Raw genomic sequence first — 26785 nt, 5'->3', positions numbered from 1 at the left:
CTTTCTCTGTCTCTCCCTCCCCTCCCTTCCTCTCTCTCTAAAATCAATCAATAAAGAAACAATTTTTAAATGTTCATATAAAAATATTTATATCATTTGAGGCCCTAGCCGGTTGGCTCAGTGGTAGAGAGTCAGCCCGGTGTGTGGAAGTCCCAGGTTCGATTCCCAGCCAGGGCACACAGGAGAAGTGCCCATCTGCTACTCCACCCTTCCCCCTCTCCTTTCTATCTCTCTCTTTCCCTCCTGCAGCCAAGGCTCCACTGGAGCAAAGTTGGCCTGGGTGTTGAGGATGGCTCTATGGCCTCTGCCTCAGGTGCTAGAATGGCTTCGGTTGCAACAAAGCACCGCCCCTGGTGGGCATGCCAGGTGGATCCTGATCGGGCGCATGAGGGAGTCTCTCTGCATTCCCGCTTCTTACTTCAGAAAAATACAAAAAAAAAAAAATTGTATCATTTGAATTATTATTTTAAAAATTAAAGTTATAAAAAGAATAGATGGTAGCCAGAAAAAATTTTTAGATTTTATTCAGTCATTTCAGAGAGACAAGGGAGAGGGGAGAGACAGGGAGAGAGAGAGAGAGAGAGAGAGAGAGAGAGAGAGAGAGAGAGAGAGAAGTGGGGGAGGAGCAGGAAGCATCAACTCTCATATGTGCCTTGACTGGGAAAGCAGGGCAGGCCAGAAAAAATTTAAAACTAAAAATTATAGAAAAAAGAAATTCAATTGTTTAAAAAATTTTTTATTGACTGATTTTAGAGAGGAAGAGAGAAAACATCAGTTTGTTATTCCACTGATTTATGAATTCATTAGTTGATTCTTGCATGTGCCCTGACTGAGGATTGAACTTGCAACTTTGGCATACTGGGATGATGCTCTAACCAACTGAGTTACCCCACCAGGGCAAATAAAGTCAATTATAATCCTATTGGCTAGGTATAACATTCTGGTATATTTTCTTATAGTCTTTTTTCTAGACTTTTCTGTTAAATTGTTAACATAATTGGCAATATGGTGCAATTTGTAAATTATTTTTTTCAGTTACTATATCACGGACATTTCCTTACACTCTAATCTTAAATGCAAATAATAATAATAACAGACTGACCTCTGGTGGCGCAGTGGATAAAGCGTCGCCCTGGGAACACTGAGATTGCTGGTTCAAAACCCTGCACTTGTCTGGTCAAGGCACATATGGGAGTTGATGCTTCCTGCTCCTCCCCCCTTTCTCTGTCTCTCTCTGTCTCTGTCTCTCTCTCCCTCCCTCCTTTCTAAAATGAATAAATAAAAAAATAAAATAAAAAATAATAACAATAATAGTAATAAAATGACCAAACCAACAAAGCTGTTATACCAATCTAATAGGCAAATATGATATCTTGTTTTAATTATTAGAGAGAAGTTAGATAACACCACTTTTCTTGCCCTGGCCAGGTGGCTCAGTGGATGGAGCACTGTCCTGACATGTGGAGGTTACGGGTTTGATCCCCAGTCAGGGCACATATGAGAAGCAACCAATGAGTATACAACTAAGTGAACACTGAGTTGATGCTTTTCTCTTTCTCAAATCAATAGAAAATAAAAAAAACCCTTTTTTAAAAATCACCTTTATTACTACTTTGGAAAAGTGCTTACTTATGTATATTAACAGCTTTATCTACCATGAGATTCACCTATTTTAAGTGTACCAGTTTAATGATTTTGGGGGGAAATTTACATTTCGAAAAGTTGTATGACCATTATCACAATCCAGTTTTAAAACATTTTCATTACTATACATACTTTATTTTTTTATCTTATTTTTATTAATTTTAATGCAGTGACATTGATAAATCAGGGTACATATGTTCAGAGAAAACATCTCCAGATTATTTTGACATTTGATTATGTTGCATACCACTCACCCAAAGTCAAATTGTCTTCCGTCACCTTCTATCTCAGCGGTTCTCAACCTGTGGGTCGCGACACCGGCGGGGGTCGAACGACCAAAACACAGGGGTTGCCTTCAGGCTGGTTTTCACTATACATACTTTAAAAAGTTGATTTTAAGAATTGTATAGTTGCTAGCAATGTTCTCTCATTTTGTCATTCACATTTTAATTTTTTTTTTAAATATTTATTTATTTATTCATTTTAGAAAGGAGAGAGAGAGGGAGAGAGAGAGAGGAGAGAGACAGAGAGAGAAGGGGGGGAGGAGCAGGAAGCATCAACTCCCATATGTGCCTTGACCAGGCAAGCCCAGGGTTTCGAACCGGCGATCCTCAGCATTTCCAGGTCGACGCTTTATCCACTGAGCCACCACAGGTCAGGCCACATTTTAATTTTTGATTGTGGGTTTCTGGAGGTCAGAAGTGTTAAAATAACTATTTCATTTGCTTACACTGCTGTGCACCAGCAACTCTGCCTGAGCTTAGCTGAATGGTTTTCCCGCTGTTCGTGCCTGGGATAACTCACATGATTGCCTTCAGATGGCACATGTCTTTTATCCTCGTGGAGGCTAGCCCAGGCTTGTTCTCATGGCCGCATCATCATTTTAAGAAGGTGACAAGGGAAGTTGCAAGGTCTTTTGAGGCTTAGATTCATAAGTCACATAAGGTCACTCACTTCTACTGCATTCCATTGATCTAAGCAAGTTGCAGGGCGGGCCCGGATTCAAGGGCAGGGAAAACAAATGCTAGCTCTTCTGTTTGTTTGTTTTTTAATTTTTCCACTGATTTGAGAGGGGGGGGAGGAGAGAGAGAGAGAGGAAAGGAGGGAGAGAGGAAGGGAGAGACAGAAGCATCGACTCATTGTTCCAATTAGCTGCTCTATTTAGTTGTGTGCTCATTGCTTCTTATATATGCCCTGACTAGGGATCAAGTTCGCTACCTTGGCACACCTGGAGAATGCCCTATCCACTGAGCAACCCAGCCAGGGCTAAAATATTTAACTTTTTAATGATTTAAAGAATCTAATACTGTCATATCAGTACCATACAGTTTTTAATTATTGCAGCTCAATCCTGATATGAAATCTGATACTACCAAGCCCCTTCAATACTCTTTAAAACAAAAAAGGCTATTCTCATCCACTTAATCAAGATGAACTTCAGAATTACTGTCAAATTCCAAGAAAAATCTAATTATGATTTTGTTTGAAACTGCATTAGACTGATTAGGTTAATGTGGAAGACTACCAAGTTTATCCTTTTCTTTTCGTTTTTTTTTTTTCTTGTGGGAGAGACAGAGAGAGTCAGAGAGAGGGACAGATAGGGACAGGCAAGAAGGGAGATGAGAAACATCAATTCTTCATTGCGGTTCCTTAGTTGTTCATTGATTGATTTCTCATACGTGCCTTGACCGGGGAGCTACAGCAGACCGAATAACCCCTTGCTCGGGCCAGTGACCTTGGGCTCAAGCAGGTGAACCTTGCTCAAACCAGATGAGCTTGCACTCAAGCTGGTGACCTCGGGGTCTTGAACCTGAGTCCTCCGCATCCTAGTCTGATGCTCTATCCACTGCACCACTGCCTGGCCAGGCCTATGTTTATCGTTTTCAATCTCTCCATCTAAGTATGTCTCTGCAATTATCCAAGCCTTCTTTACTATACCTACAGATTAAAATATCCCTGCATTTCTGGAAGCAACCCTATTTGGTCATATATATATTATTATTCCTTTAACAACTGCTGGATATGATATGGCAGTGATTTACTCAGGGTTCCAACAGTTATATTCACAAGTGAGGCTGGTCTATAGTTTTAATTTTTATTCTTGGCTTTGCAGAGTGACTAAGAATGAGTTCCCCGCGCCCTGGCATAGTTTATATTGTACAAAAGCCATCTTGCCTGCCCAGGCGGTGGCCCAGTGGATAGAGCGTTGGACTGGGATGCGGAGGACCCAGGTTCGAGATCCTGAGGTCATCATTTTGAGCGCGGGCTCATCTGGCTTGAGCAAAAAAAAAAAAAACAACTCGCCAGCTTGGACCCAAGGTCACTGGCTCGAGCAAGGGGTTACTCGGTCTTCTGAAGGCCCGCGGTCAAGGCACATATGAGAAAGCAATCAATGAACACCTAAAGTGTCTCAACAAAAAACTGATGATTGATGCTTCTCATCTCTTTCCCTTCCTGTCTGTCTGTCCCTATCTATCCCTCTCTCTGTCCCTGTTTAAAAAAAAAAAGAGCCATCTGTCCTTAAAAGATGCTTTTTCTGCCTGACCAGCCAGTGGCGCAGTGGATAGAACATCAGACTGGAGGCCCTGGCCGGTTGGCTCAGCGGTAGAGCGTCGGCCTAGCGTGCGGAGGACCTGGGTTCGATTCCCGGCCAGGGCACATAGGAGAAGCGCCCATTTGCTTCTCCACCCCTCCGCCGCGCTTTCCTCTCTGTCTCTCTCTTCCCCTCCCGCAGCCAAGGCTCCATTGGAGCAAAGATGGCCCGGGCGCTGGGGATGGCTCTGTGGCCTCTGCCTCAGGCGCTAGAGTGGCTCTGGTCGCAATATGGCGACGCCCAGGATGGGCAGAGCATCGCCCCCTGGGGGGCAGAGCACCGCCCCTGGTGGGCGTGCCGGGTGGATCCCGGTCGGGCGCATGCGGGAGTCTGTCTGACTGTCTCTCCCTGTTTCCAGCTTTAGAAAAATGAAAAATGAAAAATGAAAAAAGAAAAAAAAAAAAAAAAAAAAAAGAACATCAGACTGGGATGCTCAAGACCCAGGTTCGAGACCTTGAGGTCGCCAGCTTGAGCGTGGGCTCATCTGGTTTGAGCAAAAATTCACCAGGTTGGACCCAAGGTCGCTGGCTCCAGCAAGGGGTTACTCGGTCTGCTGAAGGCCCGCGGTCAAGGCACATATGAGAAAGCAATCAATGAACAACTAAGGTGTTGCAATGTGCAACGAAAAAACTAATGATTGATGCTTCTCATCTCTCCGTTCCTGTCTGTCTGTCCCTGTCTATCCCTCACTCTGACTCTCTCTCTGTCTCTGTAAAAAAAAAAATAAAAAAAATAATTTAAAAAAAAGATGCTTTTTCTTTAATTTTTATAAATGTGGCTAAGTATGTTCCTTAACAGTTTTAAAGAACTCACACAGAAAAGAGTGGGTCTGGCTTGTTCTTATGGAAATATTTTTGAAACTTCTTCCACAATTATTGGATTTTTTTTTTACAGAGACAGAGAGAGAGTCAGAGAGAGGAATAGACAGGGACAGACAGACAGGAACGGAGAGATGAGAAGCATCAATTAGTAGTTTTTCACTGCGCATTGCAACATCTTAGTTGTTCATTGATTGCTTTCTCATATGTGCCTTGACCACGGCCTTCAGCAGACCGAGTAACCCCTTGCTCGAGCCAGCGACCTTGGGTCCAAGTTGGTGAGCTTTGCTCAAACCAGATGAGCCCGCGCTCAAGTTGGCGACCTCGGGGTCTCGAACCTGGGTCCTCAGCATCCCAGTCCGACGCTCTATCCACTGCGCCACCACCTGGTCAGGCAGGATATAAGTTTTGATAGATATATCTACTGAATCCCCCAGCTTATTGTGTTATGTTGGTTTCTAGACTATTTTTTTTCATTTTTCTGAAGCTGGAAACAGGGAGAGACAGTCAGACAGACTCCCGCATGCGCCCGACCGGGATCCACCCGGCATGCCCACCATGGGGCGACGCTCTGCCCACCAGGGGGCGATGCTCTGCCCATCCTGGGCGTCGCCATGTTGCGACCAGAGCCACTCTAGCGCCTGAGGCAGAGGCCACAGAGCCATCCCCAGCGCCCGGGCCATCCTCGCTCCAATGGAGCCTTGGCTGCGGGAGGGGAGGAGAGAGACAGAGAGGAAAGCGCGGCGGAGGGGTGGAGAAGCAAATGGGCGCCTCTCCTGTGTGCCCTGGCCGGGAATCGAACCCGGGTCCTCCACACGCTAGGCCGACGCTCTACCGCTGAGCCAACCGGCCAGGGCTTCTAGACTATTTTTAATATTGTTGATCAAAGTCAGAGTGGTATATTCAAGGTTTTCACAGCTGTAAAATTTTCCTAGTTTCTTCTTGTATACTTAATCATTTTTGTTTTATGGACACAATCTCTGTTTCTGAGAGCTAAGGTCAGTAGTGGCATTCAAATAAATTACCAACCAGTTCTCTGCCCTAATGACCATTTTAAGTATATAAAAATGATATACCAAAAGGTAGTTCATTATTTCATGCATTTGATACTTAAATAACAGTAAAAGAGGTACACAAAACTAGATTATAAGTTTTAAAATAATAAGAAAAAATATTAAATAATACCTGACAAAAAACAGTAAAACTGTTAAGATATTTCCATATTGCTTCTTTTTTTTTTTTTTTTTTTTTTTTTTTTAGAGGCAGAGATAGACAGGGACAGACAGACAGGAACAGAGAGAGATGAGAAGCATCAATCATCAGTTTCTCGTTGCGCCTTGCGACTTCTTAGTTGTTCATTGATTGCTTTCTCACACGTGCCTTGACCACAGGCCTTCAGCAGACCGAGTAACCCCCTGCTGGAGCCAGCGACCTTGGGTCCAAGCTGGCGAGCTCTTTGCTCAAGCCAGATGAGCCCGCGTGCGACCTCTGGGGTCTCGAACCTGGGTACTTCCGCATCCCAGTCCGACGCTCTATCCACTGCGCCACCGCCTGGTCAGGCCATATTGCTTCTTGATTGGCATCCTCACTTGCAATTTTTTTCACTTATGGATAGGATGAACATTACTACAGGTACTTAGAATACACTGTTGCACAGATGAATGTTAAAAAAGAGTGAGGAATGTAAATTTGTGATTTTCACATTGGGTGGCTGCCCAGGTGCCCACCGTGGAGAAAACCCTGATTACAAGTGCCATTTTAACAACTGGTTCTCCGAACTCAGCAAAAAATTAGATATCGGTTCTGTCGAACCGGTGCAAACCAGCTGAATCCCACTACTGGCTAAGGCTGATATATTTTAGTGTGGAGTTTCCTTTATAAAAATAAAACGCATTCTTGATTTCACTAGATATCTTACCTTGAGTTCTACTGTTTCATATTGAAGGGGAGCAGTTTGTCACCCAAAATATGCTTTTGGGATACTGACTAATTTAAGCTGGTTATTTAAAAGTATTTTTTAATTGATTGATTTTAGAGAGAAAGAGAGAAAGGGAGGGAGAGAGCAGGGGGGGATGATAGAGAAAGAAATATTGATTTGTTGTTCTACTTACTTATGCACTCACTAGTTTATTCTTTTTTTTTTTTTTTTCAGTGATAGAGAGAGTCTGAGAGAGGGATAGATAGGAACAGACAGACAGGAACAGAGAGAGATGAGAAGCATCATCATTAGTTTTTTGTTGCAACAACTTAGTTGTTCATTGATTGCTTTCTCTTATGTGCCTTGACCGTGGGGCTGCTGCAGACCGAGTAACCCCTTGCTCGAGCCAGCGACCTTGGGTCCAAGCTGGTGAGCTTTGCTCAAACCACATGAGCCTGTGCTCAAGCTGGCGACCTCAGGGTCTTGAACCTGGGTCCTACGCATCCCAGTCTGACGCTCTATCCACTGTGCCGCCACCCAATCAGGCTGGTTTATTCTTGTATGTGCTCTGACCAGGGATCAAACCTGCATCCTTGGCAGATTGGGATGATGCTCTAACCAACTGAGCTACCCAGCCAGGAACTAAGCTGGTAATTTTATTTTATTTTTTTGTATTTTTCCAAAGTTAGACGTGGGGAGGCAGAGAGACAGATTCCCACTTGAGCCCGACCGGATCTACCCGGCATGCCTACCAGGGGGCAATCTAAGCTGGTTATTATTTATTATTATTTTTTTTACAGGGACAGAGAGAGAGGCAGAGAGAGGGGATAGATAGGGAAAGACAGGAACAGAGAGATGAGAAGCATCAATCATCAGTTTTTTCGTTGTAACACATTAGTTGTTCATTGATTGCTCTCTCATACGTGCCTTGACCGTGGGCCTTCAGCAGACCGAGTCGCTGCTCAAGCCAGCGACCTTGGGTCCAAGCTGGTGAGCTTTTTGCTCAAGCTAGATGAGCCTGTGTTCAAGCTGGCAACCTTGGGGTCTCGAACCTGGATCTTTTGCATTCCAGTACGACACTCCATCCACTGTGCCACCGCTGGGTCAGGCTAACCTGGTTATTTTTAAGAAACAAAAAAAACTCAGGAAAAACCTTTAACCTTCCCTCTGGCTGTGTAAAAGGAATGTAGATAGTGAGCCTGCTCTAGGAAGGGAGCTATCACAGATAACTAGTTTAATATGAACTAGTGTGTGATAGGAACAATGCCTATTTGTTCAAAGTTTTCTGTGTCACATTGTTTTGTTTTTTTTGTTTTTTTAATTTATTCATTTTTAGAGAGGAGAGAGAGAGGGAGAGAGAGACTTAGAGGGAGATAGAGGAGAGAGAGACAGAGAGAGAGAAGAAGGGAGGAGCTGGAAGCATCAACTCCCATATGTGCCTTGACCAGGCAAGCCCAGGGTTTCAAACCGGCGACCTCAGCGTTTCCAGGTCGACGCTTTATCCACTGCGCCACCACAGGTCAGGCTGTGTCACATTGTTAAAGATGGCCTAGGAAACATTTACCAAACATCTGCTTTTCCATCTCCCTGTAAATTGCCTCCCTGCCCTTAGAAGTCCCAAACCACAAACCCCTCCTTCTCCCTAGCTCCAGAATGGCAAACGAGCCTCGACTATCCAGTGGGTCTCATATTCCTATGGCACCTCTGCATGTACATCCACAGTGAATGTCAGACATTTTCTCCTGTTAATCTGTCTCTGGTTAATTTGATTACTAGACCAGCCAGAAGAACTTTGAAAAGTGGGAGGAAAGTTATTTTAATGACTTGCACAATACTACTACTAATTCCCTAAATAGCTCATGATTCCTAACAAGTCTTCCCAATTACTTTGTGCTGTTATATTGTTATAGATGCCACTTTTGTAAACAGAGTAAAATTGGATTTTAATTTTTTGACTCATTCTGAAAGATTTGTTTAATAGGGTTAAGCCCATTTACATTTACTATTTATAGACTGATTTTTATCATCTTCCTATCTTTTGTTCTATGAACTTTTTTTTTTTTTTTTTTGTATTTTTCTGAAGCTGGAAACGGGGAGAGACAGTCAGACAGATTCCCACATGCGCCCGACCAGGATCCACCCGGCACGCCTACCAGGGGCGACGCTCTGCCCACCAGGAGGCGATGCTCTGCCCCTCCGGGGTGTCGCTCTGTCACAACCAGAGCCACTCTAGCGCCTGGGGTAGAGGCCAAGGAGCCATCCCCAGCGCCCGGGCCATCTTTGCTCCAATGGAGCCTTGGCTGCGGGAGGGGAAGAGAGAGACAGAGAGGAAGGAGGGGGGGGTGTGGAGAAGCAAATGGGCGCTTCTCCTATGTGCCCTGGCCGGGAATCGAATCCGGGTCCCCCGCACGCCAGGCCGACGCTCTACCGCTGAGCCAACCGGCCAGGGCCCTATGAACTATTTTTTAAAAAAATGCTTTATATTTGAAACATCAAATATGCCTGGCCAGGCGGTGGTGCAGTGAATAGAGCATCGGACTGGGACGCAGAGGACCCAGGTTCAAAACCCAGAGATTGCCAGCTTGAGCACGGGCTCATCCAGCTTGAGTGTAGGCTCACCGGCTTGAGCGCAGGGTCCCTGGTTTGAATCAAAAGGTTGCTGGCTTGAAGCCCAAGGTTGCTGGCTTGAGCCCAAGGTCATTGGATTGAGCAAGGGGTCACTTGCTCTGCTGTAGCCACCCAGGCAAGACACACGAGAACGCAATCAATGAACAACTAAGGTGCCACAACGAATCGATGCTTCTCCTCTCTCTCTCTTCATGTCTGTCTGTATCTGTCTGTCCCTCTGTCAAAAAAAAATAACAACAATAACATAAAACATCATATAAATAAGAATAAACGATGCATAATATATTAGAACCTTCTAGATGAAGCCAGAGTCTTCAATCCTCTTTCCATCACTCCAGGTGGCCAGTATTATTGTATATATCTATTTCTCTAATTTCTCTAGTCCTTACCACCCATATCAAATACAAATATTTCTGGCTATAGTACTCTTACAATCTAAAAATTCCCTCTTAATAACTTGTGAAAAATTTACCCAAAGCTTCTTATGCAAATAAAAAACTGGCCCTGGCTGGTTGGCTCAGTGGTAGAGCATCGGCCTGGCGTGCGGGGGACCCGGGTTCGATTCCCGGCCAGGGCACATAGGAGAGGCGCCCATTTGCTTCTCCACCCCCCCTTCCTCTGTCTCTCTCTTCCCCTCCCGCAGCCAAGGCTCCATTGGAGCAAAGATGGCCCGGGTGCTGGGGATGGCTCCTTGGCCTCTGCCTCAGGCGCTAGAGTGGCTCTGGTCGCAGCAGAGTGATGCCCCGGAGGGGCAGAGCATCGCCCCCTGGTGGGCAGAGCGTCACCCTTGGTGGGCGTGCCAGGTGGATCCCGGTTGGGCGCATGCGGGAGTCTGTCTGACTGTCTCTCCCCGTTTCCAGCTTCAGAAAAAAACAAAAAAAAAAACACAAACAAAAAAAACACTGAGTGTAGTGAAATGTCATGCACATTGAGCAAAAACATCTTTTTTAGTATAAGGGGTAGGTGAATGGAGGAAAGCAGATAGAAAACACCTTCTTTTGTCTGGCCAGCCCAGCCATTCTGCATCAGGAACTCAGCCTGAGTTATGGGTCAGTGCTATTGTTTACCTGGACAATAGTTTCCACAGTTTTCAGAGCTACTGACATTTGTGTCTTTTCTGTGTTTTATTAAGTAGTTTTGAGGCAAGACACAATGGAATCAAGAGTTGGTTACTTTCTGCCATTATAATCTGGAAGCCCATATACTCTTCGTTGTGTTCAGAAAAACAAAACAAAATGAAAACTGTATTTTTTAAAATGCTAGTGAATGTACCAAGGAAAAGGTAATTCTGGGAAAACACTCAACAGATGTGTTTTAGAAAGTAGCAATAGTTTAAAGAAGCAAAAGTAGGCAGAGAAGAAAATGGAGACCAGCTTGCAATGTGATTTGGTGGTACCATGGGATGAAGCCAGGGTTATTATTGGATGTCCATGTGCTGCAGGACGGGAAGAGAGTCTGGCCCCAAAACACCTCTAGTGAATCACCTATATACCACATAACTTGACAGCTGAATTAAAATGAAAGATAATCTATAAACAAAAGGTTGACAAAATTCTACACTACCTAATATGAGATCAAAGAGCTAAAACATGTTTAGTTTAGCTAAGCCACATTTAATATTAATCTGTCTATAAATCCTGGGTTTGGTTAACACCTAATTTCTCCCACAATTAATCAGAAAATTCAAAAAATATAATGAACTGATTGAATTGAAAGACAATATCTATTAAAATAGAGATATGACAGAAATACTGGAAATAACCATTTCTTTTCTAATAGATCTGTTGTCAGTACATTCATATTAAAAATGTCACTCATGATGCTGGGCACATCCAACCTCCCCATTTACTTTAAACAGCCTTATATATCCTGGTTCAGAAAAGCAGGGCTGGGCTGGGCTGTGTCTAGAAATGGCCCCAGGGCCCTGGCCGGTTGGCTCAGCGGTGGAGCGTCGGCCTGGCGTGCGGGGGACCCGGGTTTGATTCCCGGCCAGGGCACATAGGAGAAGCGCCCATTTGCTTCTCCACCCCACCCCCTCCTTCCTGTCTCTCTCTTCCCCTCCCGCAGCCGAGGCTCCATTGGAGCAAAGATGGCCTAGGCGGGCGCTGGGGATGGCTCCTTGGCCTCTACCCCAGGCGCTAGAGTGGCTCTGGTCGTGGCAGAGAGACGCCCCGGAGGGGCAGAGCGTCGCCCCCTGGTGGGCGGAGCGTGGCCCCTGGTGGGTGTGCCGGGTGGATCCCGGTCAGGCGCATGCGGGAGTCTGTCTGACTGTCTCTCCCCGTTTCAGGCTTCGGAAAAATACAAAAAAAAAAAAAAGAAAAAAAAAAAAAAGAAATGGCCCCAGGACTGCTGGCCGCCTGACCAGTGGCCAGCCTGAACACAGGCTGGTCAGCAGCTCATGTTAGCATCATGTGAAAAGCTCTTCTGGAAATTTGAAACAGAAGAATGAGAAAAATTTGTCAATTGGAAAGAGAAGAGACAGAGAACCCCAGTCACACTGAGCGAGCTAAGATTCTGATACCTTAACTACAGAACCTGTTCTTTCTGCAGTCTTGTTTAACTAGTTTCCTGACACAATAAAAAATCCCAAGTTTTTTTTTTTTTAATTTTTTTATTTTTTATTTATTCATTTTAGAGAGGAGAGGGAGAGACAGAGAGAGAGAGAGTGGAGAGACAGAAAGAGAGAAGGGGAGAGGAGCTGGAAGCATCAACTCCCATATGTGCCTTGACCAGGCAAGCCCAGGGTTTTGAACCGGCAACCTCAGAATTTCCAGGTCGACGCTTTATCCACTGCGCCACCACAGGTCAGGCCACAATAAAAAATCAATAAGAAAATAGGGTTTTTAACTTTTTAAAAAATTTATTTATTTATTAATTATTTTTTAGTGAGAGGATGGGAGGCAGAGAGACCGACTCCCTCATGTGCCCCAACCAGGGATCCACTTGGCAGGCAAGCCCACTAGGGGGTGATGTTCTGCCCACCTGGGGCCCTTGCTCCTTTGCTCAGCAACTGAGCCATTTTTTTAGAACCTGAGGTGGAGGCCATGGAGCCATCCTCAGCACCTGAGGCCCACTTGCTTGAACTAATTGGCAAGGTGGAGAAGCAGATGGTTGTTTCTCCTGTGTGCCCTGAGCAGGACTCAAACCTGGGACATCAGCCTGACCAGGCGGTGGTGCAGTGGATAAAGCGTCGGGACTGGGATGTGGAGGACCCAGGTTCGAGACCCTGAGGTCACCAGATTGAGCATGGGCTCATCTGGCTTGAGCAAAAAGCTCACCAGCTTGGATCCAAGGCCCCTGGCTCAAGCAAGGGGTTACTCGGTCTGCTGAAGGCCCGTGGTCAAGGCACATATGAGAGAGCAATCAATGAACAACTAAGGTGTCGCAACGAAAAAACTGATGACTGATGCTTCTAATCTCTCTCTGTTCCTGTTTGTCTGCCCCTATCCCTCTCTCTGACTCTCTCTCTGTCCTTGTAAAAACAAAACAAAACAAAAAACCTGGGACATCACACACTGGGCTGATGCTCTACTACTGAGTCAATGGGCCAGGGTCGAGTTTTTAACTTTAAAGTATTTTTACAAACAAATATATCTTTTTTTTTTTTAATTTTATTTATTCATTTTAGAGAGGAGAGACAGAGAGAGAGAAGGGGGAGAGGAGCTGGAAGCATCAACTCCCATATGTGCCTTGACCAGGCAAGCCCAGGGTTTCAAACCGGCGACCTCAGCATTTCCAGGTCGACAGTTTATCCACTGCGCCACCACAGGTCAGACCAAACAAATATATCTTTAATATATCTTTACAATGCTGGGATTAAACCACCCACTTTAAAGATGGGAAAACTAAGGCAGAGTGTGATCAAATAATTTGTTAGGTCACATAGCTTCTCAATGGCATAATCATGATAATGTAAGACAGCTGTGTTTTCCCATGAAACTACCTGATCTATTTCTTCATAGCTCTTTCTCCCCAGACATTAGCTACACCAAGAACCAATCCTGTAAGGCAGAAGAGTTTCCCTCTTACCTGTTTGCTGTATGGCAGTTATTGCCTGAGCATTACACTGTAGCTGTAACATGTGTCTCAGCATGGCCACGCCCCAAATATGCAACTCTTGACACATCGCAGGGACGGCTGCTGCTTCTGGCTGAGAGGACTTCAGGCTCGTCTGTAGGTGGGCTGCCTCTAGCTGCCTGCACAGGGCAGAAACACTCAGAGCACAGAGGAACTTGTGCTCTGGACTATGATTTTTAGTATGGGGCAAAAGGTTGAAGACAGCATTATAATTATTTTTATAAATCCCATTAATATCACATCCAGGAATTGGGGTCTCAACTGTTTTGCCATTTTTCTCAATCTCCCCGCCCAGGTCATAGCTGAATGTTTGTACCAGATTCTCGCTTTCAGGTAAAGCGATGTCCTTGTTACTAACCTCATCACACAGCTTCCTTATAACTTGGCCAGCATCCTCAAATCTAGCTAAAAGAGTTGACCTCAGGGCAATGTGGCAAAAGACCCCGAGTGCGAGAAGCAGTCCCCCTAGAGAACACTCTATACTATGGTAGTGCTCCCAGGCCTGCTGCATACATTCTAGGCTGCAATACTTGGCATAGCTGCATCTATCACAGGGAACTGTGGCCAAAGTGTGCTTCAAACACTGGTGACAGTAGAGATCCCCATTGGCAACTCTGGTGTCCCACTTGCTGTCCAGGCCATAATGTAGCGGTGGCATTTCCCCTGGGTTAAGAACACTCACAAAAGCATCCTCCTTCACCAGGAGCTCCCCTGGGAGAATATCTTTTGTGGCAATCAGACAGCGGCCTTTTAAAGGGTCTGTGCATAAGCCGACAGATGATGAGGCACTGGAAATTTGTTCATTCTCTTCCCTCAGGTTCATCTCCTCAAACGCATTGGTGAGAACTGCTGGGGAGCTTTCCGTGAGATTCTCCTTCTCTTGTACCTTCATTTTCAGACGACAGAGGGTTCCCTGCTGAATCTGAAACTGGGAAGCTGCTAGGGTTTGTTTGACAGCCACGTTCCTTTCAAGATCACTGATGACTTGGCTTGCCTCCTGTAGTCTCCCCAGAGTCACCAGACACTCTGCCTTACGTAACATCATCTTGGGTTGCAATCTTTCTGGATACCCATGCATCTGTGCTCTGAGGATGTCTTTAAGACATGTCTGAAAACACACACAAAAATAATCCTCAAATGATCCTTACTCTTCAATCTCTACTGGAAGTTTTAACAAGGATGATTAAAAACAGAGCCACTACAGTCATATACTTATTTCTTTAAATCATATTCTACTGGCTGTGGCTCAGTGGATAGAGCGTCGGCCCGGTGTATAAACATCCCAGGTTAGATTCCCAGACAGGGCACACAAAAGAAGTGATCATCTGCTTCTCTTCCCCTCCCTCATGCCCTTCTCTTTCTCTTCCCCTCCTGTAGCCATGGCTCAATTGATTCAATTGCATCAGTCTAGGGCACTGAGGACGGCTCCGTTGAGCCTCCACCTCAGGTACTAAAAATAGCTCAGCTGCAAGCAGCCCCAGATGGGCAGAGCATCGGCCCTAGGTGGGAGATGCCAGGTAGATGTTGGTCAGGGTGCCTGCAGGAGTCTGTCTCTGTATCTCCCCTACTCTCACTTAAAATCAGTCAGTAAATCATATTCTACCATGTGATGTTTTATCTGATTAGGAATCCATGCTAATGACATTGTTTAACTATCTTATTCAAAATATCTGTTTTTAAGAAAAATAGTCTTATAGATAGAATTATAGTATGGTGATTAAGAGGGCAGGACCTGAATTCCAATACTGACTCTGCCTCTTACTAGCTGTATGACTTTGTGCAAGTGACTTAACTTGTCAGTGTCTTATTTTCTCATCTGAAAAACAGGGATAATACCTCTTTCACTGGGTTGAAATAAGGATGAAAATAAGGTAATGTATCTAAAGTGCTGAAAAGAGCCTGACCAGGTGGTGGTGCAGTAAACAGAGCGTCGGACTGGGATGCGGAGGACCCAAGTTCTAGACCCCAAGGTCACCAGCTTGAGCGCGGGTTCATTTGGTTTGAGCAAAAGCTCACCAGCTTGGACCCAAGGTCACTGGCTCAAGCAAGAGGTTACTTGGTCTGCTACAGCCCCACGGTCAAGGCACACAAGAGAAAGCAATCAATGAACTACTAAGGTGTTGCAATGAAAAACTAATGATTGATGCTTCTCATCTCTCTCCGTTCCTGTCTGTCTCTCCCTATCTATCCCTTTCTCTGACTCTGTCTCTGTAAAAATAAATAAATAAATAAATAAAGTGCTGAAAAGAGTGCCTGAAACATTCTACATACTCAATATATGGTAATCATTATTATAAGAGGGGAAATAAAAATAATCAATACAGGGACATTATAAAGGGTTCAATGCTTCACAAGTTCTTCCAATCACTGTCTTCAGTAGTCCAGGACTTTCTTGCTTAGGACCTAGAGTTAGATTCTTGCTCTTCTTTTTTAGTCCAAAGGGCAAAATATGAACCCTCAACTATATTAAAATAGTTCACACTAGGGCATAATTCAAATTTCTGTGGAATTCTGAAATGGATGTACCAAAATGGCACTTTAGAGCTTACCCTCAGACCTCAAGTAGGGAATGAGAAGAAAGCCCCTCTCCAAAGCCCACCCTCTCATAGGCATACACAGCGCTGTGGTGCCCCTTTTACTATCCCACTCAAAATGCATGTTAAGGGTGAGCTATATTATTGCAGGAATCATCTAAAATGTTCTACTTATTTTTTGAAAAACCAGACAAGTAAATAGATTGCAAACACTTAGAACCTAGAGTATTATTAGCAACTTATCTCACAGCTGATCTTTTTTTTTTTTTGTATTTTTCTGAAGTTGGAAACGGGGAGGCAGTCAGACAGACTCCTGCATGCGCCTGACTGGGATCCACCCAGCATGCCCATCAGGGGGCGATGCTCTGCCCATCTGGGGCATCACTCTGTTGCAACCAGAGCCATTCTAGCACCTGAGGCAGAGGCCACGGAGCCATCCTCAGCGCCTGGGCCAACTTTGCTCCCATGGAGCCTTGGCTGCAGGAGGGGAAGAGAAAGACAGAGAAGAAGGAGAGGGGGAGGGGTGGAGAAGCAGATGGGCGCTTCTCCTGTGTGCTGTGGCCGGGAATCAAACCTAAGACTCCTGCACACCAGGCTGATGCTCTACCACTGAGCCATCCAGCCAGGGCCCTCACAGCTGATCTTGACACTGAGAACTGCTGACCTATTGGATATAGTCCAATGCCCTGTGGCATGTGCCATGATCTCTTATCAACCAATACTATGCCACACAATCACCTCTGATAGGTAAAATGAATCAGGAGAAACAAGTCTGGGAGGATATCAATTTGCTTCCAATTTAACCAACTGCAGCATGGCTCAATTTTAGTGTTTTGAGGGAGGAGCAGAGATGAAGGTCTAGTCCTCCAGCAAACCTCTTCCAGATCTTCTCCAACCACAGTAGGCATCCTGATACTCACTTCATACTGACCCAGGTGGAAGAGGGCTGCAGAGCGATTGGCATAACACAATGAAATGTCCTCACTGTTTGGCCTTGAATGTGATATTCCCTGCAAAACAATGAACCAGTTAAAGGTGTAAATGGAGACTAGCATCTTCAACGTGTTTTTTCAAATAATATGGACTCTCTAAAGATTGTATGAAATTATAAAAAATTTACTGGATTTCTCTGTGCTTAACCTGCTGAGGCTTCATTTTTAACTACCACAGAGCAAAGCTGTGAGGATCAAATGAAGAAACAAATATTCAAAGCACTTTGAAGATAACAGCATCAGACACAGCTTCAGCCACAATACCAAAGATAAATGAAAACTGAGAAGCATAATCCTGCATATAACAAAGGGTTAGTGGCGCAAACAGAAATTCACAAAAGAAGAACCCTAATGATATATGAAAAACAAATGGTTAATTCATATACAGATAAATAAAAATATGAAAATGAAAGCAGAGAAGGGCTACTTTTTTCCTACCACCAAGGATTAATAATAATCATAAAGGTGGCACATCAAATCACTGGAGAAAACATGGGGATTACTCAATAAAATATTGGGAAAAATAGGTAGCCACTGAGGAGAATTAAAGTTGATTATATATGCTAAAGCTTTCATTAGGATAAATTCCAAATGAATCAAAATCTTAATATAAAAAATGAAACTATAAGAGCACTAGAAGGAACTATAGAAATAGTCTAGCCCTGGCCGGTTGGCTCAGTGGTAGAGCGTCAGCCTGGCGTGCAGGAGTCCCAGGTTCAATTCCCGGCCAGGGCACACAGGAGAAGCGCCCATCTGCTTCTCCACCCCTACCCCTCTCCTTCCTCTCTGTCTTTCTCTTCCCCTCCTGCAGCCAAGGCTCCATTGGAGCAAAGTTGGCCTGGGCGCTGAGGATGGCTCTGTGGCCTCTGCCTCAGGCGCTAGAATGGCTCTGGTTGGCAACGGAGTGATGCCCCAGATGGGCAGAGCATCACCCCCTGGTGGGCATGCCAGGTGGATCCCAGTCGGGTGCATGCAGGAGTCTGTCTGACTGTCTCCCCGTTTCCAACTTCAGAAAATACAAAAAAAAAGAAAAAAGTCTAATGTGATATTGGAGTGATGAGTACCTTTCTAATTATGACACAAAATCCAGAAGTCATAAAAGTTAATAAATTTGACCACATAAAAATAAATTTCTTTAAAGGAAAAACCAATAAAGCAATATCAAAAGACAAGCATTTAACTGAAAAAAAAAAATATCTGCAACACATAGACAAAGGGCTAATTTCTTTACTTACGAACAGTTTCTACAGATCAGTAAGATGACAACCAATAATTTAATTGGAAAATAAGTAAACGATATAGAAACAGTTCTAATGGGAAATATAAATGGCTCTTAAACAAAGGAAAAAATGCTCAACCTCATTCACAATCAGCAAAATGTAAATTAAAACTGAGAGTCTATTTCTTACCTATCAGTTTGGCCAAGAAAAAACTGATAGCACACTGAGATGGCAAAGGATGGGATAATGGGTATTCTCATATGTTGCTAGTGGGAGGGTAAACTGGTTGCATAATTATAGAGAACAATTTACACACACACACACACAATAAAATATATATTATATAAACATACAAAAATATATATTCTTTTCTTTTCTAGGAATTCGCCCAGCAGATATAATTATTTATCCTCCAAATATGTACAAAATAACATACATGCAAAGTTTCTCATCACAGAATTGTCTGAAACAGCAAAAGATAGGAAACGACAAATTTTCATCTACAAGGTATTAAATGTAAAAATGATCTTATGATATTATTAAGTAAAAAAAATGCAGTGCTAAAGAGTGTATATAAAATGTTATTTATATAAAAAGAGTAGCTGTGTGCAGGAGTGGGAGATTCTATTAATTTACAGATGCTGAAGTACCTCTAGAAAGATACATTTCATACCAGTGTATCTTGTGGGCATGAGAAACAAGGTGGCTGGGGACAGAGGAAGTAGACTACACTGTATAATTTTTTTTTTTTTTTTTTTGTATTTTTCTGAAGCTGGAAACAGGGAGAGACAGTCATACAGACTTCCCGCATGCGCCCGACCGGGATCCACCCGACACGCCCAGCAGGGAGCGATGCTCTGCCCCTCTGGGGCGTCGCTCTGCCGCGACCAGAGCCACTCCAGCGCAGAGGCCAAGGAGCCATCCCCAGCGCCTGGGCCATCTTTGCTCCAATGGAGCCTTGGCTGCGGGAGGGGAAGAGAGAGACAGAGGAAGGAGGGGAGGGGAGGGGGGTGGAGAAGCAAATGGGCGCTTCTCCTATGTGCCCTGGCCGGGAATGGAACCCGGGTCCCCCGCACGCCAGGCTCTACCGCTGAGCCAAACGGCCAGGGCTCTTTCTTTTTTTTTCTTTTTTCTTTTTTTTAGTGAGAGGGGAGGCAGAGAGACAGACTCCCGAATGGGGGGATCCACCTGGCAGCCCACGAGGGGGCGATGCTCTGCCAATCTGGGGCCCTTGTTTCGTTGCTCTGCAACCAAGCCACCTTCTTTTAGGGCCTGAGGTGGAGGCCATGGAGCCATCCTCAGAGTCTGAGGCCTACGCTAGAACCAATTAAGCCATGGCTGCTGGAAGAGAAAAGAGAGAGAGAGAGAGAGAGAGAGAGAAAAGAAGATGGGGAGGGGTGGAGAAGCAGATGGTCAGATGGTCACTTCTCCTGTGTGCTCTGACAGGGAATCAAACCTGGGACATCAAGTGCTGGGCCAATGCTCTACCACTGAGCCAACCGGCGAGGGCCTAATCTTATACTTTTTGAATTCTAACTATATAAACACATTTCCTATTTAAAAATAAATATATAAAATAATAATAATAAAACCAAGATAACCAGTATGGGTTAGGATATAGAAATATGGACATTCCCATACTCTGCTAGAAGGGACTTTAACCAATTCTTTCCTGGAGAACAATTCTGCATCAAGTGCCAAAGGCCTTAAAAAATACACTCAACTGACCCAGCAATGGCTCTTCTAGGAATTTAATCCTAAGGAAATAAGCAGATGTGTACAAATTTTACGTGGAAAGATGCTCCTGGCAGCTTTATGACACCAAACAATCTGCCAACATTAGATGTTAAATCAAGTATAGTTCTCTGTAATGGAACACTAAGCCAGCCATAAAAAATCATGTTCTAGTGGAAAATTTAATAACATGAGAAAATTGTCACAATAAATTGTTAAGGGAAAAAAGCAGGTTACAAAACAGTAGGTACAACATTATCCCAATTTTGTAAAAGAAAAACATATTTTCAGAGGAAAAAGTGGCTGGGTGGATATAAGCAAAAATGTTAAACAGTGCCTATCATTGGCAATGGGATTTTATTTATTCTTTATGTTTCTCTATATTTTCCAGGAAAACATGTATTGCATTTGTAATCAGACAAAAACAACAAATATTATAAAAAAAGAAAGAAAATTGCTCCATAAAAATTGCAAAGTACTACAATCACCAAAATACTAGCTTCATGAAATAGGAAGGCTCATCTTTCCACATCTAGAGCAAACCTTAATTTTTTTTGGTCTGATTTTACTTGTTTGTTTTTTTAACTACTTTGTATGTAATCATTTTTATGATACATACACATAAAGTGGAAAAGATTGGCTCTGAAGAATTAAGCCATCTATCAGTAAATCATTACATCTAATGAATTTTAATTCTTTAGCAATCACTAACACGTTATTCAGCTATACTTTGTTATGACATTACAAAGCAGGGCTCTTCAACAATTACAGAAGCTGCTGTTGTAGGTCTGATAGTTTTTGGGAAAGTAATTCCAAACTTTAAGCATAGGCCTGTTCAAGATTCACAGTAGGGGTACACTTCCAATTTACACTTATTCTTTTAATTATATGAAATCACAGATCTAGTACGAAGGAGTAATACATGTTGTTTTAAATCTATATCTATCTTGAAAAAAAAGTTATGGAAGGAAGTCTCTCAGGGATCTTGTTCTAGTTCATATTATGGAAGCAGGACAACAAGAGCAATAGGTTGATAAAAGCCAGTATTGGCCCTGGTGGGCTGGCTCAGTGGTAGAGCATTGGCCTAGCGTGTGGATGTTCCGGGTTTGATTACTGGTCAGGGCACACAGGAGAGGTGCCCATCTGCTTCTCCCCTCCACCCCCTCTCGCTTCTCTCTTTTCCTCCCTCCTGTAGCCTTGGCTCGATCAGAATGAGTTGGCCCTGGGCACTGAGGATGGCTCCATGGCCTCTGCCTCAGGTGCTAAAAAATGGCTCTGGTTACAATGGAGCAAGGGCCCCAGATGGGCAGAGCATTGCCCCCTAGTAGGCTTGCCAGGTGGATCCTGGTCTGGGTGCATGCAGGAGTCTGTCTCTGCCTCCGCTCCTCTCACTAAAATAAATAATATATAAACAAATAAAGTCAGTATTTCTCCTTAAAATCTAGACCATTGATGTTAGTGTAATTTTAAATATACATATTTGTTGACAACCTTCAAAATGGAGTTCAACTAGGCTGCAGCAATGTGTTTTCCTTTCTAACTTAATCTAAGTCATACTGGTTGTAGCTAACAGCATGGCTGACCAAAAATTGAGCTGTTCTCTAAATGGGGACTATCACTCTAACAGCCTCATCAGTCATTTAGACAAAAACACACAAATAAGTAAAAACTGAAAGGCATGAACAAAGTAGGATAAGGGGTCCAATATCTTGGCTACAAGGTGTCTGAAGGAATATGGGAACAGAAGTTTGTTGATGGAATTCAGGACATATACTACAGGACATATAATACAATACTATAACCAACAGCAGAATTCTGTCAGTTTTCTTTCAAAGACAATCTACAAATTATAGACCAAGCTAACCACTGGTATACAGTTCAGCATGAAGGCCCTATCTTTGGAAGAACTATGCATTGTTAAATTGTTGAAATGGCCCCTCCTGCTGCACTGAACTCTCAGTTCAGTGTCTTACCTTAGAGTACAGCAATGTGGCTCCCATATAATCCTTCTCCTGAAATTTTTTGTTTCCTTCTTCTCTGTAGAAAAGGGGAGCGTCAGGGTCCTTTCTCACAAGGTAACCACTAGAAAGCCTTTGTAAAAACATCTCATCCTCAGGTCTTTATGGAAAAAGAAATTGAAAAAGCATAAATCTGTCATTTCAAGGAATGCTCTTAATCATTGCACTTAGAACCGAAGATCTGTAAAACATTGGGACACACGAAGTTCTACATGTAATGTGATGGGGGCTGCAGGGGGTAGGGTTCTTGTGGTCTCAGAGATATAGGGACTGGATTTTCTATTTATAGGATGAAGGGCTAATTAAATTTTTTTTTTTTTATCTCTTCACTACTGGCCAATGAACCATTCCTGGGATAATACATCACGTAGAAGCTTGGGTGTAGAGAATGACACCATACAGAGTCTCTGCACCAAGGTATCCTCTTTACTTAAACTGTTGGAAATACCTGAGCTGAATGGCTGCCAGAGGTGAGGAAGGAGGAAACAGGAAGGGAGGGCTAATGAACAAATAATCAAGTAAAAGTAGTGCAACGTTAACATTTGGGTGGCAAATCTTGGTATTATTTTGCCTAGTAAGTCTGAAGTTATTTCAACATGAAAGTTTTAAAAAATAAGTATGGTATGCAAATGCCTTATATAATAAAGTTAGTAGGGCTTATCTAATATAAATATACAGACATACAAACACACTGGCAATAATGAAAACACCTTTTTCCTTTTTAAAAATTTTTTAAAAAAGATTTTATTTATTGATTTTAGAGAGAGAGGAGAGGGAGAGAGCAAGACGAAGGGAAGAGTGGGAAACACCAGCTCGTACTTGCTTCTCACATGTGCCTTGACTGGGCAAGCCCAGGGTTCTAAACAGGCAACCGCAGCACTCCAGGTTGAATGGTTTGTTCACTGCGCCTCCACACGTCAGACACACCTTTTTTTCCAGAAGGAGAAATAGCATAGAATAACCTAGACCAGTGGTTTTCCACCTTTTTACACTTGGGGACTGGTGAAAATTAGGAGAATTATTACGAGGACTATGAAGGCAGAAATCACTCCAAGCATAAGCAAATTCGACTAAGATCATTGGGTCTATAATCTTCATATGACACAAGGATGGTTAACTCTTTTGTAGAGTGGCATGAAGCTTCTGGTGGACGGGTCTGTGGACCAGCAGTTGAAAAACAGTTACCTACTCTTTGATAACAATGCAACGGCAACTCTTGGGACAAAGAGGAAATCAAAATGAAAACTGCAGAATGTTTAGAAAATGTTTTTCAAATTTTTGTTTACAAAGACCCTCGATAAGAAATAACTTTTATATTGTGACTCAGTATGATGCATCTGTATATGTATATATTGGAATTTCACAAAACATTATTCATCTTTGCTGTGTATAAGTTAATAACAAATATTACTTTATTAATATTTAAAAATTAGATTTTATTTAAATCAAAAGGTGTTCTTCTTGCCTGTTCTAAATTTATTCCAGTCCAGAATATATAAGGACAATACCCCATGCATATCTGGTATACCACAGACCCTATTTGTTCTGTTTGCTTTTCTGTGTTTTAAATTCGATTAACTTAGCCCTGGTTGGTTGGCTCAGGGGTAGAGTATGTGGTAGTCCCGGGTTCAATAACCAGTCTGGGCACACAAGAGAAGCAACCATCTGCTTCTCCACCCCTCCTACTCCCCTTCTTTCCCTCCCTCTCCCTCTCTCCCTCTCTCTCTCTCTCTCTCTCTCTCTCTTTCTCCCTCTCCTGTAGCCATGGCTCATTCAAGTAAGTTGGCACCAGGAGCTGAGGATGGTACCATGGCCTGGCTTCAGGCACTAAAATAGCTCTGTTGCCAAGCAATGGAGCAGCCACCCTAGATGGGCAGCACATTGACCCATAGGGGGCTTGCTGGGTGGATCCCGGTTGGGGCACATGTGGGAGTTTGTTTCTCTGCCTCTCCACCTCTCACTTAATAGTAATAAAAATAAAAATAGCCTGACCTGTGGTGGCGCAGTGGATAAAGCATTGAGCTGGAATGCTGAGGTCACCTGTTCAAAACCCTGGGCTTGCCTGGTCAAGGCACATGTGGGGAGTTGATGCTTCCTGTTTCTCCTCTCTCTCTCTCTCTCTCTCTCTCTCTCTCTGTCTCTCTTCTCTAAAATGAATAAATAAATAAAAATAATTTTAAAAATAAAAATAAATAAGGTTAACTTGAAAAGCCTATTCAAACAAAAAGGTTGTCATGAACAGTAATAACAGCAAAATTCTTCTTGCCTAGCAATGGATATTCTTTAATCTTAATACAAAATGATGATAAATTAAAAGTTTTGTAATTGTTGGTCACTGTAATTTTAAGACCTAAAGTACAATAATTCATGATTCCTTTGGGCACCAAGTTTAACTCAGTAATTAAAGTTTTGAAAAGGTATTAGAGAAATGCAAATCAAAACTAAAATGAGATATACCACCAGGGTTGTAATATCAGAAATGGTGCATTACATCACTTGTAATCAGAAAAATGCAAATTAAACAAGATAATTTTCCCTTATGCTTGGCAAAATTAAAGACTGTTGCTTTCCGATGTTGGTGAGGACATGGGAAAGTGATTTTCTTTTTCTTTTTCTTTTTTTGATAGAAACAAAGTCGGAGAGAGGGACAGACAGGGACGGACAGACAGACAGGAAGGGAGAGAGATGAGAAGCATCAATTCTTCATTGCGGCACCTTAGTTGTTCATTGATGGCTTTCTCATATGTGCCTTGACCGGGGGGCTACAGCAGAGCAAGTGACCCCTTGCTCAAGCCAGCGAACCTTTGGGCTCAAGCCAGTGACCATGGGGTCATGTCTATGATCCTATGCTCAAGCCAGTGACACCGCGCTCAAGCTGGTGAGCCTGTGCTCAAGTCGGATGAGCTGCATTCAAGGCACGACCTTGGGGTTTTGAACCTGGGTCTTCCGCGTCCCAGTCTGAGGCTCTATCCACTGTGCCATCACCTGGTCAGACAGGAAAGTGATTTTCATATGCTATTCATGGTAAACTGGTAAAGCCTCTTTGAAAGACAGTTTTGTAGTATTTCTTAAATTTAAAATGCTCATAACCATCAATACAAAAACTCATCTTCTAAGAACATATATTAAGTTCTAAATGTATGTACAAAAACATATATAAAAGTTGTAGCCTGACCTGTGGTGGCGCAGTGGATTAAGCGTTGGCCTGGAATGCTGAGGTCGCTGGTTCAAAGCCCCAGGTTTGCCCAGTCAAGGCACATACAGGAAGCAACTACTATGAGTTGATGCTTCCGCTCCTCCCCTGCTTCTCTCTGTCCTCTCTCTAAAACCAATAAATAAAATCTTAAAAAAAGTTGTATACTGCAGCAATGTTGGTAACAGTAAAAAAGAAAACCAACATAAAAATAATTAATTGCCCTTCAATGGAGAAAAGAATAACTAAATTGTGGCATATTACACTAGCAATACCATGTGGTTGTTAAAAAGATTAAGGTGCTATGTTGGAAAATAACCGCACAGAATAAAGCATAAAATATAATTTAACAGAAGATAAAAAAAAGATGTATATTTATATACAAACAAATGACAATACATAAAAAGAACGAGGAAGACATTGTGTGAGTTGCTGGCACAAAGATAAATGTCCACCTTGAACTTGAAAGGTATGTGTTTATGTATCTGCATATAGATGAGGCTCTCGTTTGTCATATTTAGCATTACTATGTGCCAGTCACTGAACTAAGAGATTTAAAAAAAAAATTTTCCATTGATTTGCAAGTCAGAGAAAGAGAAGGGAGTGACAGAGAAGCACCAATTCATTGTTTCACTAAGTTGTTCCATTTTAGTTGTACTCATTGATCACTTCTCATAAGTGCCCTGACCAGGGGTCCAATCTGTGACCTCTGGAGTGCCAGGTCAATGGTTTAACCACTCAGCAACCCAGCCAGGGCTTGAACTAAAAGCTTTACACACATTATCAAATTGTTATTCAGTCAGTATTTGAGTACCTGGTTTTTTTGACACTGTACTGCTTTTATCTACAGAAAAGCAAATACTGGTAAGGTCCTTGCCCTTACGGAGTGTATAGTCTAGTAGTGAAGAGAGACATTAATCAAATGATTACACAAATATACAAACGAAAGGTATGCAGGGTTGTAAATGTATAAAAAATGAAGATGATCTAGCTGGGATTCAGGGAAGCCTAAAGAAAGATTTGGCTGATACTGAGGATGAACAGAAGTTAATTACTTCTTAGGGCACGGTGGAGTCGAGACAACACAGAAAAAGCATTTCAGACAGACGAAATATAATAGCGAAGGCCATGTGGTATGAAAAAGCATAATGCATATCAAGAATTGAAAGCCTAACTGGTGGTGGTACAGTGGATAGAGCATCAACCTGGGATGCTTTGAGGACCCACGTTCGAAACCCTGAGGTTGCTGCTTAAGCACGGGCTCATCCAGCTGAGTAGAGGCTCGCCAGTTTGAGTGTGGGATCATCAACATGGTTGCTGGCTTGAGTTCAAGTCACTGGCTTGAGCAAGGGGTCACTGGCTCAGCTGGAGCAACCCCATCCTGGTCAAGGTATGCATGAGAAGCAATTAGTGAAC

General features: G+C 43.2%; 1 protein-coding gene across 4 annotated transcripts in view; it reads right to left on the bottom strand.

Moving 5' to 3' along the window:
* Positions 1-26785, bottom strand: part of SMYD4 (SET and MYND domain containing 4) — a 46093-nt gene that overhangs the window by 13104 nt on the left and 6204 nt on the right. For 2 of the 4 annotated variants that reach the window (XM_066263062.1, XM_066263060.1), the window contains exons 3-5: positions 22132-22276; positions 17133-17222; positions 13631-14786 (exon numbers count right to left, since the gene is read on the bottom strand). In XM_066263062.1, coding sequence (XP_066119159.1) covers positions 13631-14786; positions 17133-17222; positions 22132-22276 — 1391 coding nt within the window. Of the gene's footprint in view, positions 1-13630; positions 14787-17132; positions 17223-22131; positions 22277-25351; positions 25489-26785 lie in introns of those variants that run through there. The other 2 variants (XM_066263064.1, XM_066263063.1) reach the window with 2 other exon arrangements.

The sequence above is a fragment of the Saccopteryx bilineata genome, chromosome 2 (assembly GCF_036850765.1).
Source record: "Saccopteryx bilineata isolate mSacBil1 chromosome 2, mSacBil1_pri_phased_curated, whole genome shotgun sequence".
NCBI classification, from domain to species: domain Eukaryota; kingdom Metazoa; phylum Chordata; class Mammalia; order Chiroptera; family Emballonuridae; genus Saccopteryx; species Saccopteryx bilineata.
The sequence above is the reverse complement of the archived record's forward strand: the minus strand, read 5'-3'. Positions and strand labels throughout refer to the sequence as shown.